The sequence below is a fragment of the Dipodomys merriami genome, unplaced genomic scaffold (assembly GCF_024711535.1).
Source record: "Dipodomys merriami isolate MVZ:Mamm:240054 unplaced genomic scaffold, mDipMer1.0.p SCAF_24, whole genome shotgun sequence".
Lineage (NCBI taxonomy): Eukaryota > Metazoa > Chordata > Mammalia > Rodentia > Heteromyidae > Dipodomys > Dipodomys merriami.
The window spans coordinates 19,594,694-19,609,774 of record NW_027203826.1 but is presented as its reverse complement, the minus strand read 5'-3'; the positions used below and the strand labels follow the sequence as shown (position 1 = coordinate 19,609,774).

Here is a 15,081-nt window from a genome sequence, read left to right as displayed (position 1 = left end):
TCAATTCTAGAACCCATCAATCATTTCAGTTGTATACTAGTCTGGTCTTCCTGAGAGAAGGTCCAGATGGCTGCCTGTGTAAGTAGAATTAATAAAATTCTGATAAGATTCTATGGTATCAAACAACAACATATAACAAGGACTAAATTTTATTGCAGTTTGGTATGGGTACTGAGCACATTTCATTTGTTGTACTTTAAATTAATCCCCTAATTTCTCAATTATATGTCAGCACTGAGATCAAATCTCAGTATGCAAACCACCAAAAATGATTTAAGTATGTGAAAATATGTAATACATGAAGACTGACCCTCACCTTATTTCCCTAGGTCAAGCAAAACACCAGGTGTGCACGAACATGCTTGACCACATGGCCTGATCTGAGGCAGATCATTCCAACCTAGGCCTGGCTGAAATAGTCCCCAGCACCCTAGGCCTGGACCTTACCAAAAGTTCCTACCCCTAGCTCTGGAGTAACTACAGTCTGATTTTTACTTCTTTTTTTCCTAGTTAAGACCCATATAAGCCAGACCCCAAATTCACCTCCTCGCACAACCTCCAATACCATGGAAAGGTTGTGGTCCCTCGCTATTCTTCAATAAACAGTCCTCGCCTGTGGAAAATTGAGTCCGGCCTGTTTCCATCTTATCTCCTTCATTTTCCTAACAATACACTCCTTGAAACGTGTAACTTGTAATATGCTTACCACAGTGCTTTTCTGCTCACCTGCAGTACAAATGAAACATAATTATCTCAAAATTATAGGTAACGACAGATTTGTAACATTGGGTACTACAGTTCCAAACATAGATCTAATAGCATTAGCTTTCCTTTTCTTATCAAATTCTTTTGTACAATCAGAATAATTTGTATTTACAACCTGATTGGCCTATAATTTTAGCTCTAAACATCAGCCCTTGGTCTCTTCTTTATGGACTCCCTATGCTAAGTAATAACACTAACAAAATTTTAGAGTTATACAGTAACTTACTTTGTGCAAGATATTGTCCTAAGACACTTGGGTGCATGTAATCATATAACCCAAGTTAAATAACATGGAAAATGGGTACTGTCATTACCACCCCCCCTGCTTTTTTTTTGTTTCATTAACCCCATTTTATAGGAAATACTTAAGGTAACAGCTAAGGAGTAGTAGAATCAGCGTATTCATGCCTTTGATCTGGCTCCATATTTTAGGCTTAATTTGACTCACATTAATGCCCCTTCTATATTACAGAATCATTAACTAGCTTCAGAAAGAGAAACTGGCATCAGGCCTCTGGGATATTACTACAGGGTTCTATACCTGCAGCATAGTATCATATTAAAATCAGAGTGATAACAAAAGCAGGAAGAACTGAATCCAGCAGCCCTTCACTCAAGAACATTTTCAGGTCAGGTGCTGTGGCTCACGTCTGTATTCCTAGCTACTACTCATGATGCTGAGATCTGAAGATCTCGGTTAGAAGCCAGCTGGGGAAAAAGTCTTCCAGACTCTTATTTCCAAAAAGAGCTAGAAGTGGAGCTATGGCTCAGAGAAGTAGACCACTTGATGTTATGTTGCTTTGAGCAACATAGGCCTTGAATGCAAGCCCCGTGACCAACAAAAAACTTCCCAAAACATTCTTGAGTTCTAAAAAAAACCCCAGGATCAGAACTTATCACCTACCACACAAATTAGTCAGGAAGCTGCCACAACACTGGAACTCAAGTCTAATCAAATGGATTTGTTAGACAATGATTTTCCTGATCTTTATGAGTATGAAAACAATTAGTAGTTTATGTATTAAACTATTCCAAATAGACCCTCAAAATACATTGTTTGATGACCTATTTAAAAACAAGTAAAAGCAAAATCTGAGTACATAAACTTCAGGAAATAGACTCTTTTCATTGTGGAAACTACATTGTTATTTCTTCAGAAACCATCAGGTCCTTTACTGGAATAACCTAACATTTCAGTATAGGCTAATTTTTTATTATAATCTAGTTTTATAATGAAATTGTGTTATAGTATGAGTTTCCCAATATAAGGCTATGACTGTGATTTCTGCTCTACAAAACAGTAATAAAATTACTGTTTGCAACAGTTAAAAGACATTCTATGTTGGCAAAGATGGGGATGAACAACAAGAGAGGTGATGTTAATCAAAATGTATTATACTCATGATCTGACATGAGGAACTGAAACTCCTTTATACAACTATTTTAAAACAAGTTTGTTTTTCAAGTCATTCAATGACTCTCTCACATTTCATGTTTTTTACTGTTTCATATTTTATCAATATGTTCCAGAATATGAAGACTTGGACTTTATCATCAGAAGACTAAAATGACTTAATGAGATTAGGTTGGAAGCGGTGCTGTGGGCTCAAGTGGTAGAGTGCTAGCCTTGAGCGAAAGAGCTCAGGGGCAGTGCCTAGAGTTCAGAGTTCAAGCCCCATGACTGACAAAAATAATTAAAAAAAAAATAATAAAAAGATTTGGGGCTGGGAAGGTAGCTCAGTGGTAGTGTGTTTGCCTCGCATGCATGAGGCCCTGACTTCCATTCCTCTACCACATAAGCAGAAAAAGCTGGAAGTAGTGCTGTGGTTTAAGTGGTAGAGCACTATCCTTGAGCTAAACAGCACCTAGGCCCAGAGTTCAGGCCCCATGACCAACCAAAAAAAAAAGAGAGATTAGGCCACGTCTATCCAGTTTTGCCCAATAATAGCAAAGTTCATATTTCACTCAAATAATATTTATTATACATGAAAACTCAAATGTTAAGACTCTTACTATTCAAAAGGGAAGCAACTGAGAACAAAGGTTCAGTTATATCTTATTGCAGATTCATAATAAACATGTTAAGCTAAATTAAAACCTCTATTTTATAAAAAAAATGTTTTATTCTTTGCCATTGTTTGTAATAATCATAATTCTAAGTGTTGAATTAAACCTAACAGTCACTTCTCTAAGAAGTGGATGGGGAAAGAATAGAAGAACTCAAAATAATTTATCTCTGTAATATTCTTACCCAGATTCCTACCCTCACTTCAATTGGGGATTGTTTGATTAGCTTCATGTTGCATAAAGCTACTGTGCTCAGTCATGTCCCTGAACAATTCTTTTTTTTTTTTTTTTGGTGGGTTGTGGGGCTTGAACTCTGGGCCTGGGCGCTGTCCCTCCCTCAGCTCTTCAGCTCAAGGCTAGTGTTCTACCACTTGAGCCACAGGGCCACTTCCAGCTTTTTTTGCTTATTGTAGTGCTGAGGAATCGAACCCTGGGCCTCATACATGTGAGGCAAGCATCCTTTCCCTGAGCCACCTTCCCAACCCATCACTGAACAATTCTAAAAGCAACTACTCAGCAAGTCATTTTGGAAAATAAAAGAATCTAATATCCCTTAAGGAAATTAGTACATAAAAATAAAGACTATTATTATTTATAGATAAGTGACTGATAATGCTAGTAAGTTAAGCTTAGTGATATTTTTTAAAGAGCAAATTGAAGGAACTAATTTATCTAACTAGGAAAGAAAAATAACATATAAGTTTATTTGTTTAGGAAAAGAGGTGAGGATTGGCATACAGTAGGAACACCAAACCAGCTGTTCTCTTTTATGATGGGGTCACCAAGCTAACACTACTGCATATGTGATAGTCTATAAACTATCAGTTCCTTGAGAAAAGGAGCTAGAGTATACATTATACAGTTCAGGGCACTTTTATTACATATTAAATATATTATTATATATTTGAGGACCTTCCTCAGATAATGAGGATAGAAAATGAATAAAACAAAATAAGGATACAGGTTGACTCATTGTAGCAATGAGATGTATAAGACACTATGTTAAAAACAAATTTTACAATGTGGTGGGGGGAGGACACAGGAGGAGTTGGAGAGGCAGAGAAGGAAGGGATAGGAGGAGGAAAAACAAAGGAAGAGGTAACAATGCCCTAAAGGAAATGTACTCATTACCTTACTCATGTAACTATAACCCCTCTGTACAGTATTTTTACAATAATATATATATATATATAAAGAAAATGGACAAAACAGAATTCTACTGTCAGCAACTAAAAGTTTAGTGAATAGGATTTTTAAAAAAATTAGAATTCAATGTACATATATGAAATGCTGTAACAAAAGTTATTAACAAAGAATTACAAGAAAACAGAAAAGAAATTGCTACCATCTTTCCTATTACCTAAAAAAATAATGCTTAGTTTCCTGACCTGATTAGAACATTAAATAAGCTTCAGTAGGGTTAGTTTTAAAATGTCATTTTTGAGAAGACTTTAAAGTCAGAACATACAAAAGAGCAACCCACAAATACTTTCTGAATATATAAAAATTGAGGGAAAAGTTAAACTCTAAAAAATGTTTCTAAACCATTCATCAGGGTTCATCAAGGTTCTATCACAAGAGATTGGGCTGGCAAATGCACTCCAGGCCAGTTGCAGCATTAACAGGTATTTTTAGCCCTAATAACCTTCCCTGTCTCATCTCAAGGAAACATTTAATACAAGTAAAAATGGTGTGTTTGTTTTGAAGAGAGAGAGAGAAAGGGGAGAGGGAGGGATAGAGGGAGGGAGGTTCTCTTTGCATTAACTGACAGGCTGGTCAACAAATGGAAACTGTGGGCTTTCAAGTTTTGATTCATAGAGTTATCAATAACTTCCCTTTCACAACACTACCTTGTAGTTCAGTATGAGCTACTTCTTTATGTGGAATGTTAATAAACCTTTTCCTGGAAGAGTTAAGTGTAAATTTTTTAATATAATTTCCTCTTCATTTTAAGATAGATATTTCCCTTTGACAAATTTAGGTAAAGCTAGTTTTCCATTTGAAATATTTATTACATGTTAATAAGTAAAGCAACATTGGAACAACTAAAAAAATCCAGAGTATTAAAAGTTCTCTTTCTTGTTTAGTTTGTGAAGTAACTATCTTAGATGAATACGTCACATATTCATCTAAGTAGAGCACTCGCCTTGAGCTGAAGAGCGCAAGGACAGGACCCAAGCCCAGAGTTCAAACCCACAACCAACCAAAAAAAAAAAAAAAGAATTGTTCTGATTTACATATATACAGGACTAGAAGAATTATTCAAAAAATTCTGCACATACAACCAAAACAAGACTTTATCAAATAATATAAAACACTTTCATTTTTAATAACTATAGCAACAATCCTCAATATAACATTAAATTTATAATCTTAACCATTTTTAAGTATACAGTACAGTAATATAAAGTATATTTGTATCATTGAATAACCAATCACCAGAACTTTTTCATGTCTAGCCCATTAGAAAATTTCCCACTATATACTTTCAAAGAATTTCACTACTTTAGATACCCTGTTTAGTTATAATGAGCCATTAAGTATAATGTCTGTGGCTGGCTCATTTCATTTTGTATAATGTCCTCAAAGTTCATGTTGTGGGGATATGTCACAATTTCTTTTCAAGGCTGTACTGTTCCATTATTAAATACAGTATATTTTGTTTAATCATTCACCAATGGACACTTTTGTTGATTCCATCTTTTGACTAGTGTAAATCATACTGCTATAAACATATCCCTGTGCAAATAAGCCTTTGAGGTCCTGCTTTCAATTCCTTTGGCTATATAAACCCAGAAATGGCATTGCTAGATCATATTTTATTTTTTGAAGAAACTTCAGTTTTTCATATACTCCAAAAAGGCTTTTAATTGGAAATAAATTAAATTAAAGTAATTTTTAGAGTAAAGAAATTATTATGGGGGGTGGGAGATGGGAAGGGACAGGAAGGGGCAACAAAGGAGGAGGCAACAATGCTTGATAAGAAATATACTCATTATCTTGCGCATGCAATTGTAACCCTCCTATACAGTATTTTCACAATAAAAAATTATTAAAATTACAATCTTTTAAATACAGTTGTATTTTGAGAAAAAGTAACAAAAATCTATTAAACTCTACCTTGTTTTGCTAAAACATAAAACCTTGTTCTATCAACACTTAGGTATAAGAAAGGCAAAGCTTATGACCTTGATAATAATTAATATGTGACTATATTTGTACTTATTTAGATATATTGGAAGTGATTCCAATTAGAGAGTCCTATTAGAGAAAAAACCAGTTTCTGCTAAGAGAAGGTACAGATTTAAAGATACATCTCTATTTCACAATATGCCTATGTGCATGCAACATGCACATAACATATCATATATGCATGTCATATAAATATACATATTTAATAATATAGTTATACATATATATTATTAAAAATCAGAAGAGAAATTACCTGATGGTTTCTTCATGATACAGAGAACTAACAACTGGCCCACCAAAACCACTCTTTGCCTCTTTTCCTTTCTTCTCTGGTATCTGTAGGAGGAAAAAAGAAGATGGAAAAAAAGACATAGGAGTTAATATGCAATTAAAACATTAAAAAAATTTCTAAGAAACACTGAAACTGTACTACTCAAGTCCTAGGAATAATTTTAAGGTAGTGCCTGAAAGGCAGCAGGACTCTTGGGTTATTTCAATAACAGAAGAGCCACCTAACAGCCATACTATTAACTGACTATGAGATGATGTTCTATGTGGATAATACGAAGCTTAGCGTGAAAAAGTGAAAATGTAAAAATGAAAAAGTAAACTGAAATGTGATAAGGAAAACCATTCTAGATTAATTAAACTTTACTAAAACTTTAAATTCAATCACAAAGAAAACCAAATGTTTTCAAGTAGAAAGAAAGTAGGAGAGAAGAAAGAAGTTTAGATCTTAAACTTAAAAAAAAAAAGTCTTCTATAGAATAATTTCTACAACCAAGGATTCAGGCCTTTTTAAAAATTAAAGATTAATTTAGAAATAAGTTTCTTCTGAAACATGTAATATGGAAGCAATGAACTTGGATATTATTGTCTGACATCATCAACTGCATTCTCTGCAGATGCCTACGTCTTGATATAATTGAGATTTTAGGCCAGGACATTGCAAAAGTCAACCTTTAATCATAAATAATATTTAAGAATAAAAATTATTGTAATGCTGGATAAGAAATGTACTCATTACCTTGCTCATGTAACTGTAACCCTTTTGTAGAGTATTTTCACAATAAAAACTTAATAAAAAAGATGATTATGGAAAAAAATTATTGTGATATTGGGTTGGCTACAAACTCATATACATTTTTCCCCAATCCTTCCCCCCCTTATTTAAAGAAGGGATTTTGTTTTATTGATATTATGGTTTGATTCATTCTCACAGATCAAACCACTGTGTTAAGGAAAAAACCTGGGTGAGAGAATATCAATTATTAATTGAAAACTAAGGCTTCAAGAAAAGGTAGAAATTTTGAGAACTAATAAATTCATGATAGCAAACTAAGGAAGTTGGGTGTAACTGGGTGTGGTAAAGTCCCACACCCCAAAGTGATGGTTATGCCTGAATTCCTAGAAGCCGGGAAGTCCCACCCTCAGGTAATGGGCATGCCTGAATTCCTGGCGGGGGGGGGGGGGGGGGGGGCTCCTTGGACAGTAGGTTATTGGACCTGCCAATCCTATGCCATGAACTTGTGAGACTTTGGAGCTCCCTGTGACCTTGTCCCCTGACCAGAACCCTAGTTAGGCAGCTTAGGCACCATGCCATGCCTGGTGTCTGCTGACACTCCTCAGATCACACCATGACATCCCCCCTTCTTCAGCAATCCATTAGAGTTGACAAAGTTTGTGGGGATTATTTTTTTGTTTTTTCTTTGCTTTCCTACCCTCAGAATTCAGTTTTCTAACAGTGTTAAGTATATTTGAAGCTTCAAGTTTTTTGGGAACATGTGTCTGCCTGCAGTTGCTGACTCTCTAATAAAGACTACCAATTCCATCTCTCAAAACATGGCTTTTGTTTCTCGGGACCAAATTCCCTATAACAATGAAAAGAAAATTATAAAACCACAAACAAGTACTAATGTGATTAAATGACAAGGCATATAAAGTTTACCAGCATGAGGCACAGTCTTAATGAATACATGCTGAAAAGAATTCTGAGATTGAGAAGGCCTTTTTTTGTTGTTTTTTGTTTTTTTCTGGTCAGTTGTGGAGCTTGAACTCTGGGCCTAGGTGCTGTCCCTGAGCTCTTCAGCTCAAGGCAAGTGCTCTACCACTTGGGCCATAGCGCCACTTCTGGTTTCCCCCTTCTGTCTCACAGACTTTCCTGCCCAGCCTGGCTTTGAACGAGAATGTTTTTCTAAATACAAGAAAAGTATAGTTAAAGTACGAATTTATTTAATATGCATTCTATTGGTAACATAAACTTGAAATAAACAGATGTTCAAGAAATGTTTATTAATAAATAATTACACTGAAAATGAGAAAACTGGGTATGGAGTGTTAGGTACCACTTCTGTCAAGAAAACTGACTACTAGAAGGTAACACAAGAAAAAAAAAATCTAGATGGTTTGATTTTTAGATACTACACCAAAAGTAAAATTGGTCTTCCTTAAAATGTTCAGACAATGAAATTATAAGCCACAAAGTGGAAGAAAATTTTTGCAAAACACTTAGCTAACTGGTATCTAAAACATTCAAAAACTTTTGTTTTGGGTATAGGTTCCATACTGGGGGTTTGATCTGAGGAACCTGCAAGAATTCTACAACTTGAGCCACATCTCCAGCCCAGGTTATTTTTCAGGTAGGATCTTTATCTTTACAAATGCTGATATGTCAGACTATGAGCATCCTTCATACTAATATTTCAAGTGTATATGACCAGTCTCATTTTGTTTAGTTAAAATAGGATCTTTTTTTCCTGGCAAAAATTCTTTAGAATGTTTTTAATGCAAAGTCCTTCCATAGATAAATGCATTTTAATATTTAAAATTTCTACATACAGAATGTCATCTGTGAACAAAGATTGATTTTACTTCTGCCCTTCCAATTTATACCTTATTTATTTATTTTTCTTATCTAAAACTATGGCTAGAATTTATAATGCAGTGTTGAGCAGCAATGGTTAAAAAAAAGTCTCTGTACAGTATGTTCACAAATAAAATTAAATTAAATTTAAAAAAAAGCAACACTCTTGTTTTGTTACTGATATTGGGGGGAAGTTTTACTTTTTTACCACAAGTAGATTTTCCTAAATGTCTATTATCATGTTAGGTAAGCTTCCTCTTCATTTTTGAAAACTATCTTACCTTTGTTCCTCTGCATTTGACTTTTAGTTTGGATGCTTTTAAGATTTTTCTGTTAGAACTGGAGGTATGGCTCAAGTGATAGAATACCAACCTTGAGAGAAAAAAGCCACTGGAGTGTGTGATACTCTGAGTTAAAGCCCCACTACCAGCAGCAAAAAAGGAAATTAAAAAAAAATTTCTGGGCTGGGAAGGTGGCTCAGTGGTAGAGCGCTTGCCTTGCATGCATGAGGCCTTGGGTTCGATTCCTCAGCACCACATAAGCATAAAAAACAAAAAGCCAAAAGTGGCTCTGTGGCTCAAGTGGTAGAGTACTAGCCTTGAGCTGAGACCGGATCCCCCCCCAAAAAAAAAATTTCCTCTTTTTCATGACCTTGATGATATGTATTTGGTATAGTTTTATTATGTTTCTTCCATAAGAGGTTCTTTGAGCTCCCTGGATCAATGGGTTTGAGACAATAATTCTCAACAAGGAGGTTTTTTGTTTTTTGGGTTTTTTTTTTTTTTTTTTTTTTGCTCTCCATCATCCCAACTCCAGGATATTTGGCACTTAAATACCTTTTATTATTCAGTTCTTAATACACTGTTAATCCTATCAAGTGTATTTTACTAGTCTATTTCAAATACTATATTTTTCCATCTCTATTTCTACAATTTCCTCTTAGATCTTTCATTATTTTTTGGGGTGGGGGGAGTATTTGGGCTTGAACTCACAGTCTTTTATTTGCTAGGGAGCTCTACCACTTCAGCCATGCTCCTAGCCATTTTTTCTTTCATTGTTTTTCAAGTATCTCACTTTTTGACTGGGACTGCTTGAGCCATTATTCTTCTATTTATGCTTCCTGAGCAGCTGAGATGACAGGCATTTAATACCATCATACCCAGATATGGGTCTTACTAAAGATTTTTTTTCGTAGGCTAGCTTCTTAGTCTTTAAAGTGCTGAGATTATAGGAGTTCACCACCACACCCAGCAACATTTGGGTGTTTTTTTTTTTTCCTTTCATTTCTCTCTATATTATGTTTATGCTTCCCTCTACATTCTAGAACATATACAATCTACTCATAATAGTTTCATATCATTATTTCAACATCTCTATCATTTTGGCATCAGCTAATATTGACATGTTTTTTCCCGTGTCTTATTGTCCTATTTCAAAAGACTTATTGTAAGCCACACATTGTAAATTTTATACTCTTGTTTGCTGCTGTTTGCTGGGTTTTGCTACGATTTTGTTAAGTTCCTTGAAATTACTTTGGCGTGCGTGCGTGCGTGCGTGCGTGCGTGCGTGCGTGCGTGCGTGCGTGTGTGTGTGTGTGTGTGTCTATCTGTGTCTGTGTGCTGGTCCTGGGGCTTGAACTCAGGATCTAGGCACTGTCCTTGAGCTTTTTGCTCATGGCTAAAGTCACATGTCCACTTGTCTTTTTGCTGGTTAACTGGAAATAAGAGTGTCACAGTTTCTTGACAGCCCTGGCTTCAAACCTCAATCCTCAGATCTCAGCCTCCTGAGCAGCTGAGAGGAGTAAGTAGCTCACAGGAATGAGACACCAATGCCCTGCTGATTTGATTCTTTTCAGATTCACTTTTAACTTCACTGGTAAAACCAAAATATTTTCAGATCTACAACAGCCCTTGGAATTGTTTGACATAATGCTTTCCTTCATTTTTTTTCTCCAACTTGTTAGCTTCCTTTCACACATGCATAGACTAGTATTCGGCCAAAGGGAGCCAGCCCTCTGAAGAGATCTGAAGTTCTTTATGAGGGAATTTCCTCTAAATTGTACCTGTAAATTCCAGCTTAAATCAAAGAGACTAGCCAATTTGGAGTTTCTCCTCCCTGCACTACAGTATGGAGTTTCCAGGCAACAAACTCAGACATTTACAGGGGTTTTTTGTTTGTTTTCATTCTCTGCTTGTAATTTTACACCGCTTCTAATAAAATTTTAGAAAATCATTGTTTTATTCAGTATCATGTTTTATTCAGTAACATGTATCTTGTTGCCTGCCTGCCTATTCCTTTCTTTCTTTCTCTCTAAATTTTTACCATTTGGAGGCAAAGCAGAGGTCCCCAAACATGGCTGGCATAGTATTCCATGCAGTAGTAAAATATACTTAATCACTATCTGACAGCTCTATTATTTAAGTTATTCTTACCTTTCAATTACAAACAAAGATATGATAAATACTGAATGCATAAGGAGTGATATGGTTTAATTAAAAATCTTTTGGGCCAGATGCCATTGGCTCACACCTGTAATCTTAGCTACTCAGGAGGCTGAGATCTGAGGATCGTGGTTCAAAGCCAGTCCAGGCAGATAGTCCATGAGACTCTTACCTCCAATTAACTACCAGGAAACCAGAAGTGGCACTGTGGCTCAAAGTGGTAGAGCATTAGACTTAATCTGAATAGCTCAGGGACAGCACCTAGAGTTTAAGCTCCATGACCACAACAACCACCACCACCACCAACAAGATCTTTTGGAAAAAACTCACCCCAGAATTTGATTATGGCTTATTCTAAATTTAGTCCTCCTTCTTAGTATTGTTCCTCTTTCTAAAGTGTGTGTGTGCACGCTATGTACATGCACACGCATGTGATGTATATGGTAGAATGTTATAACTTCATAGAATGTTTTACTTCTTAGGGTGTATCCTAGGCACTAATAATATTTGAAAACAATCTGCTATTATTAGATTGAATCAGAATAAACCTACCAAACACAAATTAGTTGCCCTTTTCATTTATTTAATCTAATAGAGGAGGTAAACTTTGGTTGCCTTACTCTCTTAATTTCTACTGATGAAATACTTCTCACAGAAGCTCAGAAGTTTACTCCATTTCCCTCGACGCAAAATCTATTAAGTTATTTTTATGTAGCATCAGCAGGTAAACAAATAGATTCTAAATTTGGCAGTCAATAACATAAAACTTGCCAAGTCTTAATATTGCCTCAGGCTATATTATGTGAGACACTAAAAGCTCCTTTACTCAAAGGGGAAAGGATAAATGGCTGGCCTAATGTCTATCACTTGATTCAGATTTCACTTTTCTTTAGGGTCAAGATTAAAATTTACACGAAACTTTTCTACCTGAAAAAGTGCCTATTCCACAATTAACAACCTACTACAAAGAAAATGGTAAGCTTTTTTTCCTTTTCAATATACTTTTACAATGTTTTCTAAATTCAATATTCTTTTAAATATTCATTGCTACTGGCTAATTTAGTTTGTAAGTCTTGACTGCAAGAGTGTGCAAATTAAGTAAGCTTCCTGTCTCACTTTCCATATTTGTAAAGATAGAAATAATACCTCACGATCATTTCAAAGATTTAAAATACATGTATAAATAGAAGTGTCCAGCATGAAGATATAATTTAGCTAATAAAATAATTATTAGCCCAAATATAGCTATATCTTTAAAGCAAAGGTGTCTCAGCAATACAGATATGGAGGCTTAAAATACATTGCTATGAATCTTTACCTAACAGCACTAAAACTTCTGATTCTCCTGTTAAAACAATGGCAAATCCCCAAAACAAACCAAGAAAAATGAACACATGTCTATTACTAAAAGGAAACAAAAATTATTTAAGGAGTATCTTCCACATATTTATAGCATCCAATTTCAACTTCAAAATAATTTTATAAAACTGATATTATCACTCTATTTCAATTAATCTAAGATACTGATGAATAAAGGCACCATTATTTTCTATAATACTAAAAAAGGAAAAAAGTTAAATATACCATCAATTTAAGACACATCAGGAGTGTAGGTAAATAGGTACTAAGTTAATGGTCTTGGAAAGCATACAATGATCTTACATGTAAAATATTAGCACACTGTCATTAATTTCACCAACAGTATCAATTCTGGATATTACAAGATAAATGCAATCCTTAATTATAACAACACTACATGGGATTTAACTATAATTCTGTTACTCATTTTTAATTAATGTTCTTGAAATTTTAAAATAAAAACTAAAATCAAGATAGACTTTTAGATTTTTCTCTTCCTTTTCTGTTGTTTTCATTTACACACTAAAAAAATCTGACCCTGGATACTTTCAAAATCACTTGGCTCTGGTGCCCTCTCCCACTTTCATCTGTTTTCTTTCTTTTTCAACTTTAGTATACTGCCCCCCCCCTTTTTTTTTGGTCAGTCGTGGGGCTTGAACTCTGAGCTTGGGCACTATCCCTGCACTCTTCAGCTCAAGGCGAGCGCTCTACAGCTTGAGCCACAGCGCCACTTCCAGTTTTCTAGTGGTTTATTGGAGATAAGAGTCTCACAGATATTTCTGCCCAGGCTGGCTTTGAACTGTGATCCTCATATCTCAGCCTCCTGAGCAGCTAGGATTACAGGCCACCGGCTCCCAGCTGTATACTGCCCTTTTGATTAGCTCACAGCAGTTTGTTCTGTGTTAGACTTTCTTTAATCTGAAAGAGCTTTGGATGGTTTGTCAATTCTGGAAGTTTAGAGGACTGTAGTAAATCTTGCTGTGAGCCTCTTACATTCATCCCTCTAAGCTTTACTTGGCTAATACAGGTTTCTGCCATTCTCTGGATAGTAAGGCTCCCTACTATCTCCTTCTACTTTCTCCTACAATACCATGCAACCCTTGTCAATGGTAGTTGTTTCTGTTAGTGGTCTATCTCTATGTTCTCTGATTAACAAGTTTTATTACAAATATTACAAATGAAGATATTTTATTAAGTTACCCTATTTATTCTATTAAGAAAACATTAATTTAAAACTATGCTATAGTCACTACCATCTTCCTAGAATTTTGAAAAACACATAGATTTTTCTGATAGAAAGCACGAATGGAACACATAAATTATTATTTTTTTGGTCAGTCGTGGGGCTTGAACTCGGAGCCTGGATGCTGTCTCTGAGCTCTTCAGCTCAAGGCCAGCACTCTACCACTTGAGCCAAAGCTCCACTTCCAGAAATTATATTGTTAAACTGGGTATCCAATCTATTCTTTCTTCCATTAATTTTGCCACCATGCAGTTCTGTAGTAGGGTACATGATTTTATAAAAGACAGATATACACAGATTAATAAAGCATGAGTTCAATAAACATGTAACATGTGGCTTGCCACTCTTCTGAATACCATTATCTCAACATCTTACTAGCTTCCCATATTGTGAACTCTAACTTCTCAAACAAGTCTTAACAGTCTTATTCCTCTGATTCCCTTACTACAACAAAACACAGGATCTTTCTTTTAGAATTAAACTAGATGCATAAATAAGCTACTTAAATATACAATGGAGCACTGAATGGATTAATAATAAGTCAATTTCTTACTTCACAACTTGAAATTGGGTTTGATAAGATCCTAGGCAACAAAATTAGTGTTTGTTATGAGAAAGACAAACTTACATGAATTTATATTTATGTATAGAAGTATTAATGCAATCAGAAAATTGACAAATGAAAATCAATGTTATCTTTTGGATAGCTCTTTTAATACTGCATCTATAGCTTTGTGATTACTAATTTATATATATATATAGTAAACTTATTAGAAAGTTGTGAGCTGAAAACATTTTTAAAATACAAAAATATTAAATTTATCAGTTTGATGTTTGCCACAGTATTTAAAAAAAATTTTTTATTGTAAAGATACTTATACAGAGGGTTACAGTTACATGAGCTAGGTAATGAGTACACTTCCTATTGAGCATTGTTACTCCCTCCATTGTTTTCCCCGTACCATCCCTTCCCTCCCTACCTTTCCCGAGATTCTTTTTTTTTTTTTCAATTCTTTTTTTTTTTTTTTTTTTTTTTTTTTTGTTGTTGGTCGTGGGGCTTGAACTCTGGGCCTGGGCGTTGTCCCTCAGCTCTTCAGCTCAAGGCGAGCACTCTACCACTTGAGCTACAGCGCCACTTCCTCTTTTTTTTT

General features: G+C 35.1%; 1 protein-coding gene across 2 annotated transcripts in view; it reads right to left on the bottom strand.

The window, feature by feature from the left end:
• The window catches only part of Acbd6 (acyl-CoA binding domain containing 6), a 145,047-nt gene that overhangs the window by 88,114 nt on the left and 41,852 nt on the right, over nucleotides 1–15,081 (bottom strand). For both annotated transcript variants that reach the window (XM_070034116.1, XM_070034115.1), the window contains exon 4: nucleotides 6,278–6,360. In XM_070034116.1, the coding sequence (XP_069890217.1) occupies nucleotides 6,278–6,360 (83 nt within the window). The remainder of the gene's footprint in view (nucleotides 1–6,277; nucleotides 6,361–15,081) is intronic.